General features: G+C 35.8%; 1 protein-coding gene across 6 annotated transcripts in view; it reads left to right on the forward strand.

The window, feature by feature from the left end:
- The window catches only part of USP37 (ubiquitin specific peptidase 37), a 77,631-nt gene that overhangs the window by 21,857 nt on the left and 38,938 nt on the right, over nucleotides 1-16,836 (forward strand). For all 6 annotated transcript variants that reach the window (XM_074191366.1, XM_074191367.1, XM_074191364.1 and 3 more), the window contains 8 exons: nucleotides 577-674; nucleotides 1,436-1,520; nucleotides 2,678-2,839; nucleotides 3,403-3,534; nucleotides 11,151-11,274; nucleotides 11,713-11,918; nucleotides 15,312-15,429; nucleotides 16,597-16,676. In XM_074191366.1, the coding sequence (XP_074047467.1) occupies nucleotides 577-674; nucleotides 1,436-1,520; nucleotides 2,678-2,839; nucleotides 3,403-3,534; nucleotides 11,151-11,274; nucleotides 11,713-11,918; nucleotides 15,312-15,429; nucleotides 16,597-16,676 (1,005 nt within the window). The remainder of the gene's footprint in view (nucleotides 1-576; nucleotides 675-1,435; nucleotides 1,521-2,677; nucleotides 2,840-3,402; nucleotides 3,535-11,150; nucleotides 11,275-11,712; nucleotides 11,919-15,311; nucleotides 15,430-16,596; nucleotides 16,677-16,836) is intronic.

A 16,836-nucleotide genomic window follows, 5' to 3' on the forward strand; every position in this document is an offset into this window, starting at 1 on the left:
TATAATCATTTACCAGGACTCGTTCTTGGGTTGGGCAGGTATTGATGGCTGGAGAGAATTTGGAACCAAAAAACAAAATCAAAACTATGATCTTTTAGCTTTTTTGCTGTTATCATCATTTGGCATTTGTATAAATGATACGTTCTTCCTAGATTTCATTTAATCATCATGATCTTATATTGATTTTTTTTTTAGTTTTTTCAAGCAATGGGGTTAAGTGATTTGCCCAATGTCACACTGCTAGGTAGTTATTAAGTGTCTGAGATCAAATTTGAACTCAGGTCCTCCTAACCCCAGGGCCAGTCTTCTATCCACCTAACTGCACCTTGTGTTGACTTTTGACTTGTTTAAGAAAGATTTTCCTGTATAGGTCACTTGCATAGACCAGCAGATTATTGCCTAACCTCAACATCTCCATGTGCAAGGTGATCTAGTTGATCTCAAAGGGTCCTTCCTGCACTAAATCCCATACTCAAGGCATATGTGAAATACTATGTGAAATAAATTGTCAAATACTTTTAAAAATAAACAAATCTTTGCAAGGCAGTAATATTTGGTATAAACTTATTTACCTAGGAACAATAAAGCTATGACAGATCCTTCAAGGAAGTATTTAAACAGCAGTAGAGAGAAACAGCTAAGCTTGAAACAGGCAGAGGAGAATAGAACATCAGGTAAGTAGTCTTTAGATAAGATAGTAACTCCTTTATATAAAGTATTTTTGAAAAGTTCCTAATATGTGCAGAATACCATCATAGATATTGGAAAAAATATAAAATTCTATAAGATACAGTGCCTGGAGTTTTCTGTTTATTTAGCAAGTATTCATTGGGCGTCTTTTATGTGCACTGCTGTCTTGAAGAATAGAGGAAAGATATTTCTTTACCCTCGTGGAACTTTGATTATCTAGTTTGTATGTTATTCAGGTCCCTACTTGTCTGTTTCCCTAGAATTAAACTTTTTTTTACTTATAAGGAGCTTCTCTATTTTAGGATTGACCAGAGATATAAAAAACAATGAAACTTAAAACCATTAGTTTTGTCCCTTACAAGCAGTTTTGTTAAATTAAAAAGTTGACTAGGAAAGAGATTAATGGTGCTCACTGAAATTAAGTTTGTTGATTTTTTTTTTATTACTTTGCTGTTTACATTTTTCAACATCCATTATTGCAATTCTTGAAAACTGTCTTGAAATCAGCTTTTCTAATGTAGGCATTTTTTTGTTTCAAGATTTAGGTCAAACTTTTTTTTTAATAGACTTTTGTCATGTTTTACCATTGTTTCACCTAGTGGAATATGAATATATATAACATTGTTTCACCTAGTGGAATATGCTGTTTAAGGCAGGCACATTGATTGAGCAATTATGTTAGCTTCTATCTTTCTAATTTGAACTAATAATTTCAGAACAGATTTCCCCTATTTCCCTTTTATAGGACTTTTGCCCCTCCAGTCGTCATCCTTTTATGGTAGTAGAGCAGTATCAAAAGATTACTCTACTGGAAATTCTAACCTAGACAGGTATGTATTAATCTTATGTTCAACCTACTAAGAACTTGGAAATAATTTGTTTATTTAGGAAATTAAGCCTTGGATTTTATTGTGTGTTGGACATGTGTTTCATGAAAATAAGTGGTTGTAATAATTTCTTAAAATAACAAATTGATTATTATCAAAGACTTAGAATTTTCATTTTTGGAAATTACCTCAGAGACCACATTGATAGAGACTTTCTTTTTTACAAAACTGGAATCTGAGGTTCAGAGGAAATCATGATGATTTTTCCAAAGCCATATATAGTTGGGGACAACTGGGATTATAATTCAGTTCTGACTCCCATGATAGTGCTTTTCCTACTATACCATGATGCCTCAAAACTGCATCCTAGTTAATACAAAAAAGAATTTTCCTTCAAAGTCAACTCTGTGGCCTGGAGTTAAAAATTCAAGCCACATTTTGAAAGAATCTGATTAGAATACTGAAAATCCTGAATGAAGTCATAGGGAAATTAGTTATGTATCTGGAATAATAGACAAGGAGGAATGATTATGTGAGAGACATTTGAAATAGAACTGACATGTATAAAGTACTCTAGATTCCTAATCTAAGTCCCTGATCATTATCATCAATAATATTAATGGTTTGGGTAGTTTTCTATTGCTTAGAAATTTTTTTGACTTAAAAAGTATCAGATTAGCATTTTTATTTCAAAAGTGTTGAAGTATTGTAATTACTCATTTCACAAGTCTGATCTAGAAAGCTTTTTAGAATAGTCTTGTATTTACATTTGGTACATAGTTAGGTTTTCCTGCAGGATTTCTTGCTATAGCAAAAGATGTTTTATTTGTAGAATTTGATATGTTTCAGAATGCATTCAAAGTGGTGTTTTTCTGTGAACTCATTAGCCTTTTAAAATTTTTAATCATGTAAAATGGTCAAATTGAGGCAATATTATACTAGGGGCTGTTTCATATACTTCACCTCTCTTGTCCATCAACTAACCTATATTAATTGGTGGAACTTTGTCAATTTACTAGGATTTCTGTGAATATATCTCATTTTAGGCAATTTTGCCATTTTGGTTTTTAAATACTAATCCTTGACCTTAGCCAAAATCACTTAGGAACAAAAGAACATGTTTTAAAGAGTTAAGCCTGTTTATTTATACTTTTCTTTAGGAATAGTGTTTCAAGTCAGACTCCCTCTGCCAAAAGGAGTTTGGGGTTTCTTTCTCAACCAGCCCCTCTCTCTGTAAAAAAGCTAAGGTCTAACCAGGATTACACTGGATGGAATAAACCAAGAGTGCCCCTTTCAACTCATTCCCAGCAACAGTTACAAGGGTAGGTGAATCATTTTCACTTTTTCTATTCTTTATGGAGTTAGCTGAAGAGAGTGTGTGCTCATTTAGCAGAAAGAAGCATACAGTTTTTGGGAAAATCAGATTTCAGTGAAAGCTTTCAACATTTTGATGGGACCTGCAAAACCTGGGGTTGTAAAGGTGACATTCCTTTTTGAAGTTCTAGTCTCAACTCGTTGGGCACAAACAGAAGGTGCTCCATAAAGGCTTTTTAGTCTGCTGGGGGGGCCACAGGGCTCCTTCTTCAAATGTGTACATGTTTAGTCCTTGCAGCAGCCTTCTGAAGATTCTCTTCAGTACTGTGTTACTAAGAGCAAACAAGCTCTGACAAGTTGTGATTTGTCCAAACTCCTATGGCTGAGAAAGTTTTGGAGCGGGGTCTTCAGACTGGAGTCCAATGTTCTAGCCTTAGTGTGGGAAATGTGCTACCTCTTAGTTTCTGGGTCTACATGAATAGGAAGGAAAACTCAGCCAGTATTTCAGTGTAGGTATAGACAGGAACCCTTGCACAATTTTCAAGTAATATTTCTGCCTCTTATTTTACAGCTTTTCAAATTTGGGAAATACTTGCTATATGAATGCCATTTTACAGTCCCTATTTTCACTTCAGTCCTTTGCTAATGATTTACTTAAGCAAGGTATCCCTTGGAAAAAAGTACCACTTAATGCACTTATCAGGTAACTATTGTTCTTAGGTAAAACTTTCTCTTTTTTTATAAGTACTGCTGTATTTTCTATCTTGTATGTTTTTCCCTGCATGCTAATAGTTTTTTTTGGGGGGGGGGGAAGCTGAGGGAAGGATCCTTGTGGTTAAGAGAAGCATAATTTATTTGATATTTCTCAGAGACTTTGAGTGACTTTTAGTATGTCTAATATGCAAATTTTTCTATTTTGTAAACAAATGGCAAGAATTTAGATAGGGAATGGTCATTTTCACCCAACTTAGAAGGACATTTTTTTTCCCAATTACCTATAAAAATAGTTTTCAACATTCATTTTTTCTCAGATTTTGAGTTACACATTTTCCTACCTCTTCATTTCCTGCCCCATGGTAGTGAGTAATCTGATATAGGTGTTATACATGTACAGTATAGCACTCATATTTCCATATTAGTTATGTTGTGAAAGAGGAATCAAAATAAAAGGGGAAAAATATGAGTAAGAAAAATGCATACAATAAATTTTAAAAAGTGAAAATTGTATGCTTTGGTCTACATTTAGGTTCCATAGTTGTTTCTCCAGATTATATTTTCTATCACAAGTCATTTTGAATTGTCTTTGATCATTGTATTGCTTAGAAGAGCTAAATTTATCATAGTTGACCATCACATAGCATTGCTGTTGTTATGTACAATGTTCTCCTGGTTCTGCTCACTTCACTCATCTTCAGTTCATGTAAGTCTTTGCAAGTTTTTCTGAAATCTGCCTGCTCATGATTTCTTATAAAACAACAGAATTCTATCATATTTATATACTACAACAATTTGTTTGGCCATTCCTCAATTGTTGGACATCTCCTCAATTTCCAATTCTTTGACACCACAGAAAGAGCTGCTTTAAAAATTTGTATTTGTAAATGGGGATCTCATTAACTTTTTCCTAATTTCTTTGGGCTACAAACCTAATAATGGTATTGCTCTGTCAAAGGGTATGCAGTTTTATAGCCACTTTGGGTGTAGAAGAACATTTTCTTTTCACCATGATTGATTTTACTTTAATTTGAAAACCTTTTTTTTAAAAGAAGAATTTCTTAGAGAACTATGTAACTTGACTTTTATAATAGAAGATTTTCTGAAGTCATTAGTCAGTGCCTTTGGCATTCATTTTTCAATATAAGCTAACTGAATTCAGCCAGTGGAAAGGAGGTAGAATCCAGAGTGATGGATTCAGAAAGTGGAGCCAAGTTGACTGAGAGATGGGAAGCCATGCATTGAGCTCTTCCTTAGGCACTTAAAAAATGAATCTAGAAAATGCTCCAGACTGAAGCTTGATGGGGAAATCCAGAAAAAGTCACAGTGAGTCCTTTGTCCAGCCCAGCTTGGAGGCAGGGAAATCTGTGCACACTAAAGGTAAGATTGAGGGAGAAGTACATTCATTGCACAGTGCATTCCAGTATCTAGTAGAGGCTCTGTAGCAGGGTAAGAGGAGGTCCTAGTTTCATTTTAGGGTGCTGATACGAGGACAGGTGCTTGTCAATCTTGGGTCACTGATCCAGAAAGGATTGAAAAGGGGACTTGCATAACTTGGAGCCTTTTTTGGTTAAGGAGGCCTTGGGCAGCGTTCAGAGGAAAGAGAAAGTTCATAAGCCAGGAGCAGTAGTGGTATGACTCAGACTTCAGGGGCAGATCTGGTTCTCACCTCAACATCTAACCCAGTTTATAGAGGAATAGAACTGAAACCAAGACTATAAAGGGAGCTTACAGTTTTGCCACTTTTAACTAATAGAACTTTCCATCTGGCTGATGGAGTAGAGTTTAGCAGAACTTTTTCTCTTGCTCAGACCCAACCCAGATCAGGACCTGCATAGCTCAGACCAGGAAGACAGCAATCAGACTTTGCCCCAGGTCAAACCATTTGGGAGCACTGAAAGCTTGCAAGTGCCCAACCTGCTTCTGAAATTCTGGAATAATACAACACTTAGTACACCAAGAAAGCAAGGCAAGGACCAGCCCTGACTTTTCCTCTAGATGTGCTGCAGAATCCTCACATCAAGCTTCTGGAAAAATGGGCCTTCAAAAAAATAATCAAAACATAGTAAACTATTATGGTGGCATGAATGTTTAAGGTACAAATACAGAAGAGAATGACTCCAAAACATTTACAATCACTGTCTCAGAGAAATACACAGCTTGAGTGTAAACTCAGTTTGGATTCCTGGAAGAATTGAAGCAGGAGTTTTGAAAAATAGTTTAAAAATGTTTTTATACATGGAATTGAGACCATTTGAGAAAAATTTTGGAAAAGAAATGAAAATTGTTGAAGAAAGAATTGGAAAAGAAATTAATAACTTGGCTCAAGAGGTACAGAAAACTTTGCCCAAGCAACAAACTCCCTACAAATTGAAATGAAGCAAAAAGAAATCATTCTCTGCATTAGCAAGAAATATTATAACAAAATCAAAGGACTGAATAAAAATGAAGGAAAGATAATGTTATCTCCTACTAAAAACAACTGATCAAGAAAACAGATTGAGGAGAAAAAAAATTAATAATCTTTGGATGACTAATTTTTGGAGACCAAAAAACCTAGACAACCATATTGCAAAAAAAAAAAAAAAAAATCTATGCTCATCTCTTAGAACCAGAGGGCAGAATGGAATAAAAGAATTCAGATACCAAAGAGTGACAGGATCACACATGATTTAGCAGCTACCATTTTAGAAAAGTGGAGAACCTGAAATACAGTATTCTAAAAGACAGAAGATATGGGTGCAAACCAAGAATAACTTAATCATAAAACTGAATATTAATGATATAGAAGAAAAAAGAATCTTTAAAGAAACAGGATTTAAGCTGTTCTTGGTGAAAAAAAAAAGCAGTTGCAGAGAAACTTTGAATTGCAGCCACTAATTGTGCTTATGTGTGTGCATAAAAGTGTATTCTTTCTTCTTTTTCCAGTTTAGATGAGAGTGAACTGTTATTCCACTCCCTAACCCCCTCCTCATTGTTTGTATAACTGTTCACTTGTACACCCTCATTAGTGAGATAATTTCCTTTAACCTTCCTTTCTTATTCCCATAGTCTTTCCCTCCCTTTACATTTTGTTCTTAAGATCATTAAGACTTAACAGAATAACTGCAAAGACTTGCCTAACTGAATTCCCATGAACTCTGATGATAGTAGGAATCAGAGAACATCCATGAATCATTTCCCCATATTTAAAATGTAATCAATCTATCTTGTTTATTCCTTTTTATTTGTTCATTTTTACTTATTTCTTTTTACTTCACTTCCCTGTTTGCAATTCATAGTTTCTTTGCAACTCAGGTATTTTCATCTGGAATGCCTTTAATTCTGTTTCACTAATGATTCTTTTTTCATTTCACTTAGCGGGGGAATAAATAGGAAAAGGAGGGAGGAATTAGAGATTAGAATAAGAAAGGAGTTATTTCTAATCAGTTTTCTAAAGATGTACACAATAGTTCTTTTTGAGGTGATGAGAAATAAGAATCTGGAGAGGGGGAATATTTGGACAAATTGTGATATATAAATGTAATAGAATGAATTCTTTATCAGCATAGTTACTACCCATGATTTCAGAAGACTAATGATAAAACATGCTGCCCATCTCCTGATAGGTAAAGCACTCAGAATGAAGAATAAAAGAAATCTCTTTTTAAAGATTACGAACAATATGGAAAACTGTTTCAGTTGAGAATGTGTGTTTATAATGGGTTTTCTTCTCTTATTGGGGTGGGGGAGATGGGAAGGGCAGTGCTGATGTGAGGGTGAGAAGATGGATGGGGGGAGAGAGGGGGAGTTGTATATAAATGTAATTCTGATAAATATGATGACTGAGCACAATTTCTGAGTATTCATGATGAAACATGCTACCATTTGACAGCGGGGTGAACTTCAATCACAGAATGAGCCTTTTTTTTTAACATATATAATGAGAATTTTTCTTTGACTTGATTATGTACTTCTGTCATATTTTGTTTTCCTTGCTTTTTTCAATGAGGGTGGAAGGAGAGAAGGGATAGAAGACTGATCTTCTTTGAAAATAAAATTAGGTTTATGTTATGCTGTTCATTGAGGTGTTATTTGTGTAATAGCAAATTTCTATTATTTTTAACTTTTCATGTCTCTTGTCTTTGAGCTCATTGAGGGAACTTTTTTCTTCCTTGGTAGAAATTTGCAGAAAGGTTTTGTTAGATACTAAATTCCATAAGGCAAATTTTTTAGGTTGGGAAGTAAAGACACAAGCATTTTGTGAGCCCAGAACTATACCAAGTCCTGGAATCAAAAAGAAAGATAGGCCCTTCCCTCATCACATTCTGATGAGAAAGACTACACACAAAAGGTAACTAAACAGGTGGAAGATGAGGGAGGAGAATAAAGGAACCCAAGACCAGATCATAGTTTTGAAGTTTAAAATGGCAGGGGCAGACCCAGAAGGGAATGAAGACTCCAAATTGGAAACCCTGGGAATATCTCATCAGTGGAATAAGGGGACTGACCTGTAGAGGGATTATTCCAAGGTTAGAAGGCCTCAGGAGTAGTTGAATAGTCTAAGATAAGGAGGTCTCAGTTACTGAGGGAAGTTGCAGGATAAGACAACAGCTGAGATGTAGTCTTGAGTTTCAGAAATTCAGGAGCAAAACTGAAAGGGGATTGGATATAGAGTGGATTGGACCTATGGAATGATAGTTCTTTTACCAGATGTAGCATACACAGCGGCCACACCACAGCAAAGTTTTGGCAGATGGGGTAAACCAGGTTGAGTGTATCTGAAGGGGTCTCAGACCTGTTGGTGAGTTAGGGGGATAGCTACCTCAAGCATGTGAAGTCTTCATCTGGAGGAATGGGAGGAACTATTTGTTCCAAGGGTCATGAAGGCAGCTGAAACAGGTGTTGTGGAATGCTTAGACCTTGGTTCGACATCGAAGATGCCAAGGTCATTCACTGCATCTAGATTCCTCACCAGTTGTCTTGACTCTATCTTGCCATTGGACTATGACTTTGGAAGAGAGTAAAATCAACAATTTTGTGCATCTTGGCCTCACTTAAATCCAATTTATGCACAAATCAAAAGACAATCTCACACCATTTTACCATTCCTATCAAAGTCCTGTGAAGACAGACAAATGATGAGTAGCAGAGGGGAAGCTGTAATCATGCTGGGAGCTGTAATCATCCTGCATACAGATGACCCAGGTCATAGCATTGTCTCCTCACTGGAAGCAGCATTGGGATTTGGTAGCTCCCTAAGCAGCCTTTAAGGATTACATTGTTTACTTCCTGAGGGACTCGAAAAGGTGCCCTCAGAATTGTCTACTTACCCAATCCCAGCCTGATTACCGTGGCAGGTAGGAATCCCACCCTGCAGTTGAAACACAAAAAAAATATAAAAAGTTTTTCAAAGAAGACTCAACTTGCAATTGGTATGTGGAATGTGTGCAGGCTCATAGACTACACTAGATTGAATAGGTTCTTGTTGCAAGAGAACTCGGCTAGTATCACAACCAAATAGCAGCCCTGAGAGAAACAAGACTGGCAAATGAAGATAGCTTACTGAAGTTGGAGCTGAAAACATATTTTTCTGGAGTAATCTCTGTGAATGGGAATGCCATGAAGCTGGGGTAAGTTTGAAGTCAAAACTAATCTAGTCGACAAATTTGTATGCCTAACAAAAGGAGGGAACTCATGACAATGTGATTGCCACTTGCAGGAAAATGGCATGTCACCATCATCAGTGCCATTACTCCTACCATAGTGAACCCTGATGAACTCAAACAAAAATTTTATGAAGACTTCGAAACCCTCATTAATAAACTATAAGGACAAACATAATTCTGGGTGACTTTAATACTAGAGTAATCTCAGACTACTAGATATGGCAGAAGTCCTTGGGAGGAATGGAGCAACATAGTATAACCTACTACTGAAGACTCGTGCATCTCATGACCTCACCACAAACGTCATCTTTTACCTATCCATGATAAAACTTCCAGGAGGGTGCAACTAAGTGATGCAATGGATAGAACACTGGCCCTGGAGTCAGGAGGACCTGAACTCAAATCTGGCCTCAGATAATTAATAATTACTTAGCTCTGTGACCTTGGCCAAGTCACTTAACCTTATGGTCTTGCAGAAACCAAAAAAAAAAAAACCCCAAAATACTTACTGGATGGACCCTCACAACAAATAGTGACATCAAGTAGACTATATGATTGTAAGGAAAAATGACAGACAGGATGTGAGAGTGATGAAGACAATTTGTGGTTGGTTGTCCTTCATTCTTAAAGAAAACTATAACATCAGGAAGGTGTTGCCATGGCAAGCACATGATTTGAGTGAGGGAGTTTGTGTCATATCACCAGTCTCACTTTTTCCTCCAGAGCCTTCTGGGTCCAGTGGTGAGATATGAATCAGGACAACTAGAGATTGATCAGGATGCTAGGCAGTTGGGGTTAAGTGGCTTACCCAAGGTCACACAGCTAGTAAAGGTCAAGTGTCTGAGGTCATATTTGAACTCGGGCCCTCTTGATTTCAGGCCAGTGCTGTATCCATTGTGCCACCTAGCAGAGTGCTGGACTGATCACAGACTCAGCCTCTCCAAGCTAAATATTCACAATCAACTGAAGTGGTGGCAAAGTGACTACCAAAAGAATTAATGTCAGGAGATTAGGTCAGATCTCTCTGAGCAGGAACAGTCAGTTGCCCATGTTGGCAACTGGAGCTGAAAAGAAATGGCAGCTTTCAGAGCTCTGGTGTACGGTGCTGCATTTGCTTATCTAGGTCAGAATAGTCACTAACATCAAGACCAGATTCATGAAAATGATGGGGAAATACAGAAGTTGCTAAATAAATAAGCATTCTATGGATTTACTAGCAGGATAGTTCATCCATTTCAAAAAAGACAGCATTTAATACTATCAAAAAGTACTTTCAAGTGAAGCTTACGAAGACATAGGATTCTTGGCTCAGTAAGAAGGCAAATGAAATTCAGTTTTCTGCTGGTAGTAAAAAAGTAATAATCCAAAGTTCTTTTATTATACCCTGAAGGCTGTTTGTTGGGCCAAAAACGTGGTGCATCTCAACTATTCAGTGCTGATGGAGCCATGTTGATTAGTGATAGGGACATGATCTTAAAGAAATAGACTGAATACTTCCAGTGTTCTTAACAAGACTCATCAATCAAGGCAGAACCTTTTGACCATTTACCTCAAGTTGAGGTCAATTCATCCCTAGCTAAAATTCCAACTGGAGAAGAGATTTTGAATGCTATCAGGCTCCTTTCATGTGGCAACGCACCTGGTACCAATTCTAGTCTAGCTGAGATCTATAAGGTGGGGGGGGGTCCATTGCTCATACAAATGCTGACTGAAATTTTTCTGGTTATAATGGCATGAAGAGGTTATCCCCCAAGAGTTCAAGAATACCTCCATTGTCCATCTCTATAAAGGTAAAATGAACTTCAATGTAGATTCAAAGCTATTATTTTAATCTTTTCACATTGAGTCTCAGTGGCTACTGAAAAATCCAGGTTTGAAGAATTTAGATTTTTTTTTTGTTTTTACATAAAGACATTATAATCCCTTAATTTGTAAATTTTGTGTTTTTTTTTCCTAGACGCTTTGCTCACCTTCTTGCTAAGAAAGATGTTTGTAATTCAGAAACAAAGAAAGATTTGCTCAAGAAGGTAAAAAATGCCATTTCCGCTACTGCAGAGAGATTTTCTGGCTATATGCAAAATGTAAGTTAAAATATCTTTAGCAGCCCTTGAAAAATGGTTTTTAAATCCTAACAGGATTGTTATCTTAGAGAAAAGCATTTTAAAAAATTTAACAAATTGTATTGTTTCAAGGTGAAAAAAGAAAAACATTCACTAATTCTGTTTTACTGTTTTGGAAGACTGAATTGCAAGAGTCAAAGTTTTTAGTTTTTTCCAATTTTCAGTAGATTTTGTGTTGTAAAGTTAGTAGTAGCATATAATTTATGCTCAACCAATTTTTTAGAAATCCACTTTCGATTTTAAGCCACAAATTGCAAATATACCAACTTATCTTGGGGTAATTGTCTATCTTTTCTATTCAGTTGTATTTTTGGTGTTTTGATAAACCAAATCATGAAAGTTAATGAGGCTTCATATTAGTAGCTATATCTGATATGATTGAATGGATTTTCTTCTTAGGATGCACATGAATTTTTAAGTCAGTGTTTGGATCAACTAAAGGAGGACATGGAGAAATTAAATAAAACTTGGAAGACAGAACCTGTATCTGGGGAAGAGAATTCTCCAGGAAGGACTTCAGATGATATTGCAGCTACCAGGATATATACATGTCCTGTTATTACTAATTTGGAGTTTGAAGTCCAGCATTCTATCATATGTAAAGTGTAAGTATCCTCTATTATAGAGAAATGTGGGGTTCCCCCCCATATAAGTCTTTAAAATGAAAAAACATGCATATCATGACATTGTTCTGGTACTCATCCTTTCTCCTTTGTTTCTTCAGATTCTTGCTACAATTCTTCCCTGTTCTAGAAACCAGTTTTCCAGTTTATAATAGGAATTCTAAATTCAGAATTCCTATTCTAATAACTAAACAAATAGAAAAACCCTTTTAAAATTAACTCTTCTGTGCCTTAAGACACATTTCCATCTCCTCCATTTCATTGCCAAACTTTTGAAAAACTATAATCTATGTCTAAGGCCTCTACTTTTTGAATTAGTAATAAATATTTTTATACTTGCTATTTTATCATAAAATCTTGTGAACAGATAGTGTCCTGATCCATCTATGCATTCTCAGTTGTCCTAGCTCAATGCCTCAATTAGTAGATATTTAATAATTGTATACTGAATTAATTACCAGGTATTCTGAGGTTTTGGTGTCTTCTTTTCAGTTTCCAAGTTCTCTGGATTCCTTAAATATCACTAGAATTTATTCCTACTGCTACTATACTATATAATATTTAAGTTCTCATCACCATTGACCTAAATTGTTAAAACAGTCTTCACACCAACCACCCCTTTCAAATCTGTCCTTCACAGTAGTGTAAGATTAACCTTATAGATAGGTCTGGTCATGTCATTCTACTGCTCAAAATTCTCCAGTGGTTCTAAATTGCCTACTAAATAAACTCTAGACTTTGTGGTCTAACATTTACTATCTTCTACATACTGAGAACATTGAGGAAAAGGCAGGCAGCTTTGCTCAGCAAAGGACTTTGATTTCATGTATTGTGATAATGATTTGAAGTAATTACAGATGGTTGGACTAGAAGCAGAGGTTTCAAGGCTCTCAAGGGCTGTCATGTGAAAGAGGGATGGGAGGTGTTCATTTTGACCCCAGAGTACAAAACCATAAACACTGAGTGAAAGTTGAAAGAGGTAAATTTATGCCCAAGATAAGAAACCATTTTCTAGCCACTAGAATGCAGACCTTAGGGTGCTCTTTGGAATGGAGTGGAGAGCCATCTTATCTTCCATTACTTACTGTTCACTTGCTCTGTTTCATCCAAAAGATTATTCCATGAGCAGCTCCTTACCTGTCCTGACTTTCCATTGGAATTGGGATACCCTCTCCCCTTTTCTCATTGCTCCTATTAAAGTCCTACCCATCCTTCCAAACATAAGTGAAACTCTTAGCAGCATGGGATTGTGGAGAGAGCAATAAAGCACAGGTTCAAATCCCTCCATGCCACTGAGTTAGTTGCCTGTAATACACTTGGGTAAACCACTCAACTCCAATGGTTCTCAGTTTCCTCCTCTGAAATGAGTTGTCCAGATGGCCTCTGAGTTTTTTTCCAGCTTAAAATCTGTGCCCTTTGATCTCTATGCAGCCTTCCATGACCTCTAAAATGTACTTGATTAGTTTTTAGAATTTCCCTAATACTTTGTACTGTTTCTTTATCGCATTCTATTTTGTATTATAGTTATTTATGGAAAAGTCTTCTCTTCCTTTCTAGATTGGAGGTTATTAAGGATGGGGACCCTGTCTGTCTTAACTTTGTAATTTCCTCATCACCTGCCACAGTGCTTTCCACATAATAACTCAAGAAATATTTGTTGAATTGAATAGTTGACTGTCTTAAGATGTGAGTTCTGCTTGCCTCATTCTTTCTAAGGCATAGAGATATTCAAACTCATTGATTGTCCCCACTATCTTTTTGTAAGTACTTTAAACTCTTCTTCAGCACCTTTATTCTTCTTTAAAATGATTGGTAAATTGAAACTAAGTCTGAACTGAGTATGATAGAATATTCTGTCACATTTCTTAACATAAATACCTTTTCAAATATTATCATAAAATTCATTTTTGCACTGGATTTTTCCCAAAAAGACCTTTTATATATTAGCTGTTTTTAATATGAAGTGGACAAGTCTTTAAAGGCTAGTTTCTCACTGAAAGAACCACTCATAAACTTAAATATCAAACTGAAAGGCACCAGGACATAATCGATGGAGGGCTGGTCTCAGAGTCAAAACACTACTATTCATATCCCTCCTCAGATACATATTGGATAATTCTTGGCAAATCACTTTTCCTTCTTAGGCCACTCTGACTAAGAGTAGTAGATGTGGTAAAGATGCTGAACTGCATCAGTATCTGGAGTTTTCTTCCTGGAAGCATCCTACAGGAAAAAAATCATGGATCCAAGACCTTTCTATTCATCATTTCCTCCTCACCCCCCCCCCAAAAAAACCCTTCATCCTATCACTAATATGATTCATTTAACTGTAGCATTGAAGTGTTTTATGTTAATCAATAGAAGTAGAAAATAGAAATATAATTCTATAAATAATGTAAGATATATTATGTAAATGTATGTAATAAAATTAAAAGAAATATAATGAAAAAAATAATTCCTGTGACAATCCTGTTTTTTTAGCCTCCATTTTAAATGAACTAAAGAGGTGGTATTTTGAACTTGACACTTAGTTACTAGTGTATATTTCAGATTTATAAGACTATTTCTGTATTACTAAGGATTTTTTAATCTTTGCCCTAATTAGTTTGTTGAGTCAATCATCCCATAGTGTTACCTTGTTGTGGACTATTATGCAGCTCTAAAAGTAACATGAAGATGCCTTTTGTGGGATCATAATTTAGAGCTGTAAGGGACCTGGGAGACCATCAATTTAGCCTCCATATTTTATCATTGAGGAAACTGAGACCCAGTGAGGTTAAGGGACTTGCCCAGGATCACATGCTAAAGTGACCAAGGTCACTTTTCAGCCCAGGACTTCTTGACTCCATGCTCCATTGCTCTGTACCAGGCAGGATCCTTCCTTGTTCATGTATTTTAAGAAATGTTTTGATCATTGATGTTAAAACTTTCAACCATACAAATGAAATAATATCTGAACTTGTGTAGCCCTTTGCACACATTATCTCATGTGAGCCTCATGACTCTTGTACTGTAGGTATAACAGATATCAACCCTTTCACAGCTTGGCCTCAGACCACATAACTAGAAAGTGTCACAGACATCATTTAAACTCAGCCTTCTCTTTCCACTATGCAATACAATTATGTTTATTGTATGATGTCAACAACTGCTGAAATAAAGCATTGAGCAGAGTTATAAATTAGATTTATCCAAATGCCCCTGGCTGGTGTACTTGCTTAACTGAGGACAGTATAGGGGTAAAGGAGTATCTGTTTATGTTCTTATGATGTTTCCCATCAAATTTCTTAGAAATAAATTGGTTTTTGCAAGTATGAAATTTTATTCTGTGTCATAGAGTTGTGTTTAGAAGAATATGTTTTTATGTTCCTCTAGATGCGGTGAAACTGTTCCCAAACGTGAACAGTTTAATGACCTTTCCATTGACCTTCCCCGAAGAAAGAAACCACTACCTCCTCGGTCAATCCAAGATTCTCTTGATCTTTTCTTTAGGGTAATAAATAATACTATTTGTTAATGGAAATGTATATTTCACAGATTTAGTTCTGATCACTTTCTTCTTTGTAATGTATTAGGAGATGATTTGGAAAAAGTAACTATTTTTGCTTTGGTGGTGGGGACAGAGAAAAGGGACTTCATGAACCTCTCTTGTTTTGTAACATTGTAGAAGAAAACAGATTGCTTAAGTAGAATATCCATTTAGTGTGCCATTTTGTACTATTTTCTCTGGAAAATAGCCATAGGAACTTGTTTAATGTTAATAAAAGGAATGATAATTTGAGATTAATGAAGTTTTATGTTAAAAGTATATTTACTTGCAAAATAGGTGAAATTTTTTTAAAAAGTTAAATTTTGCAAATCTATCTTCATAAATCTTTTTGTTAATTGAGTTATAAATACCTAATGAGAAGATTTGGGAAAATCAGTGTGTGTGTGTGTGTATCCTTTGTTTTTTCTTAATAGTGTAAGACCTTTATAGAGAAGGGGAAAGATTATCATGTTTAAAAACTATTAGGTAAATTTATTACTATGGTTCATAGTGACAGATCTTGAAAGCTCTCTATAATATAGTTGGAGCCCCTGTTTAGTAGTACTTATTCATGAGAATTTGCTGGGATCCTTTTTGATTTTACAGTAATTTCTTTTTTTTAATCGGAGTAATGATTTTACAGATTTCTATTTTATTGGAGCCATACCTGGGCTATATTTCTTGTATTAATTGACAAGTAACCTCTCATCTTTATTAATTAGTGCAGAGTGCCTTAGTGCCTTGCAAAAACCTAAAAAAAAAGATTTTTGCAAGGCTATGGGGGTTAAGTGGCTTGCCCAAGGCCACACAGCTAGGTAATTATTCAGCTTCTGAGGCCGGATTTGAACTTAGGTACTCCTGAATCCAGTGCCAGTGCTCTATCCACTGCTCCACCTAGCCTCCCCCAACAGTTTGTTTTTAAGAAAGAAGATTAAGATTTATCTTAGAAAAATTTAGAAAATTAGATTCTTGATCTGTTGAGGATGAGCTCTCTTTTTTCTTCAGTAAGGGAAAATCTGCCAAGTTGTGGTCTTGAAAGGAAATAGAATGCATCTGGTTCAAAGTTTCTAATCCTGTCAGTGGGTATGAAGATGCTAGTTCAATCTTGTGTTTGTGTTTTGTTTTTAAAAGGCAGAAGAGCTCGAATATTCCTGTGAGAAGTGTGGTGGGAAGTCTGCAATTGTCACGCATAAATTCAACAGACTCCCAAGGTAAATGTAATTCACTTCTTTGCTATTCTTTTTACTTCTCCTTGAAAACTGGAATACCTGAGAAAAGTAGAAAGCCTGAAAGATTGAATGCATATATAGGAATGCTATTAAAGTTTGATAGTATTAGTTAGAAAGATAAGTAAAGCTGGACCATAAATAG

This window comes from Macrotis lagotis, chromosome 6, assembly GCF_037893015.1.
Source record: "Macrotis lagotis isolate mMagLag1 chromosome 6, bilby.v1.9.chrom.fasta, whole genome shotgun sequence".
NCBI lineage: Eukaryota > Metazoa > Chordata > Mammalia > Peramelemorphia > Peramelidae > Macrotis > Macrotis lagotis.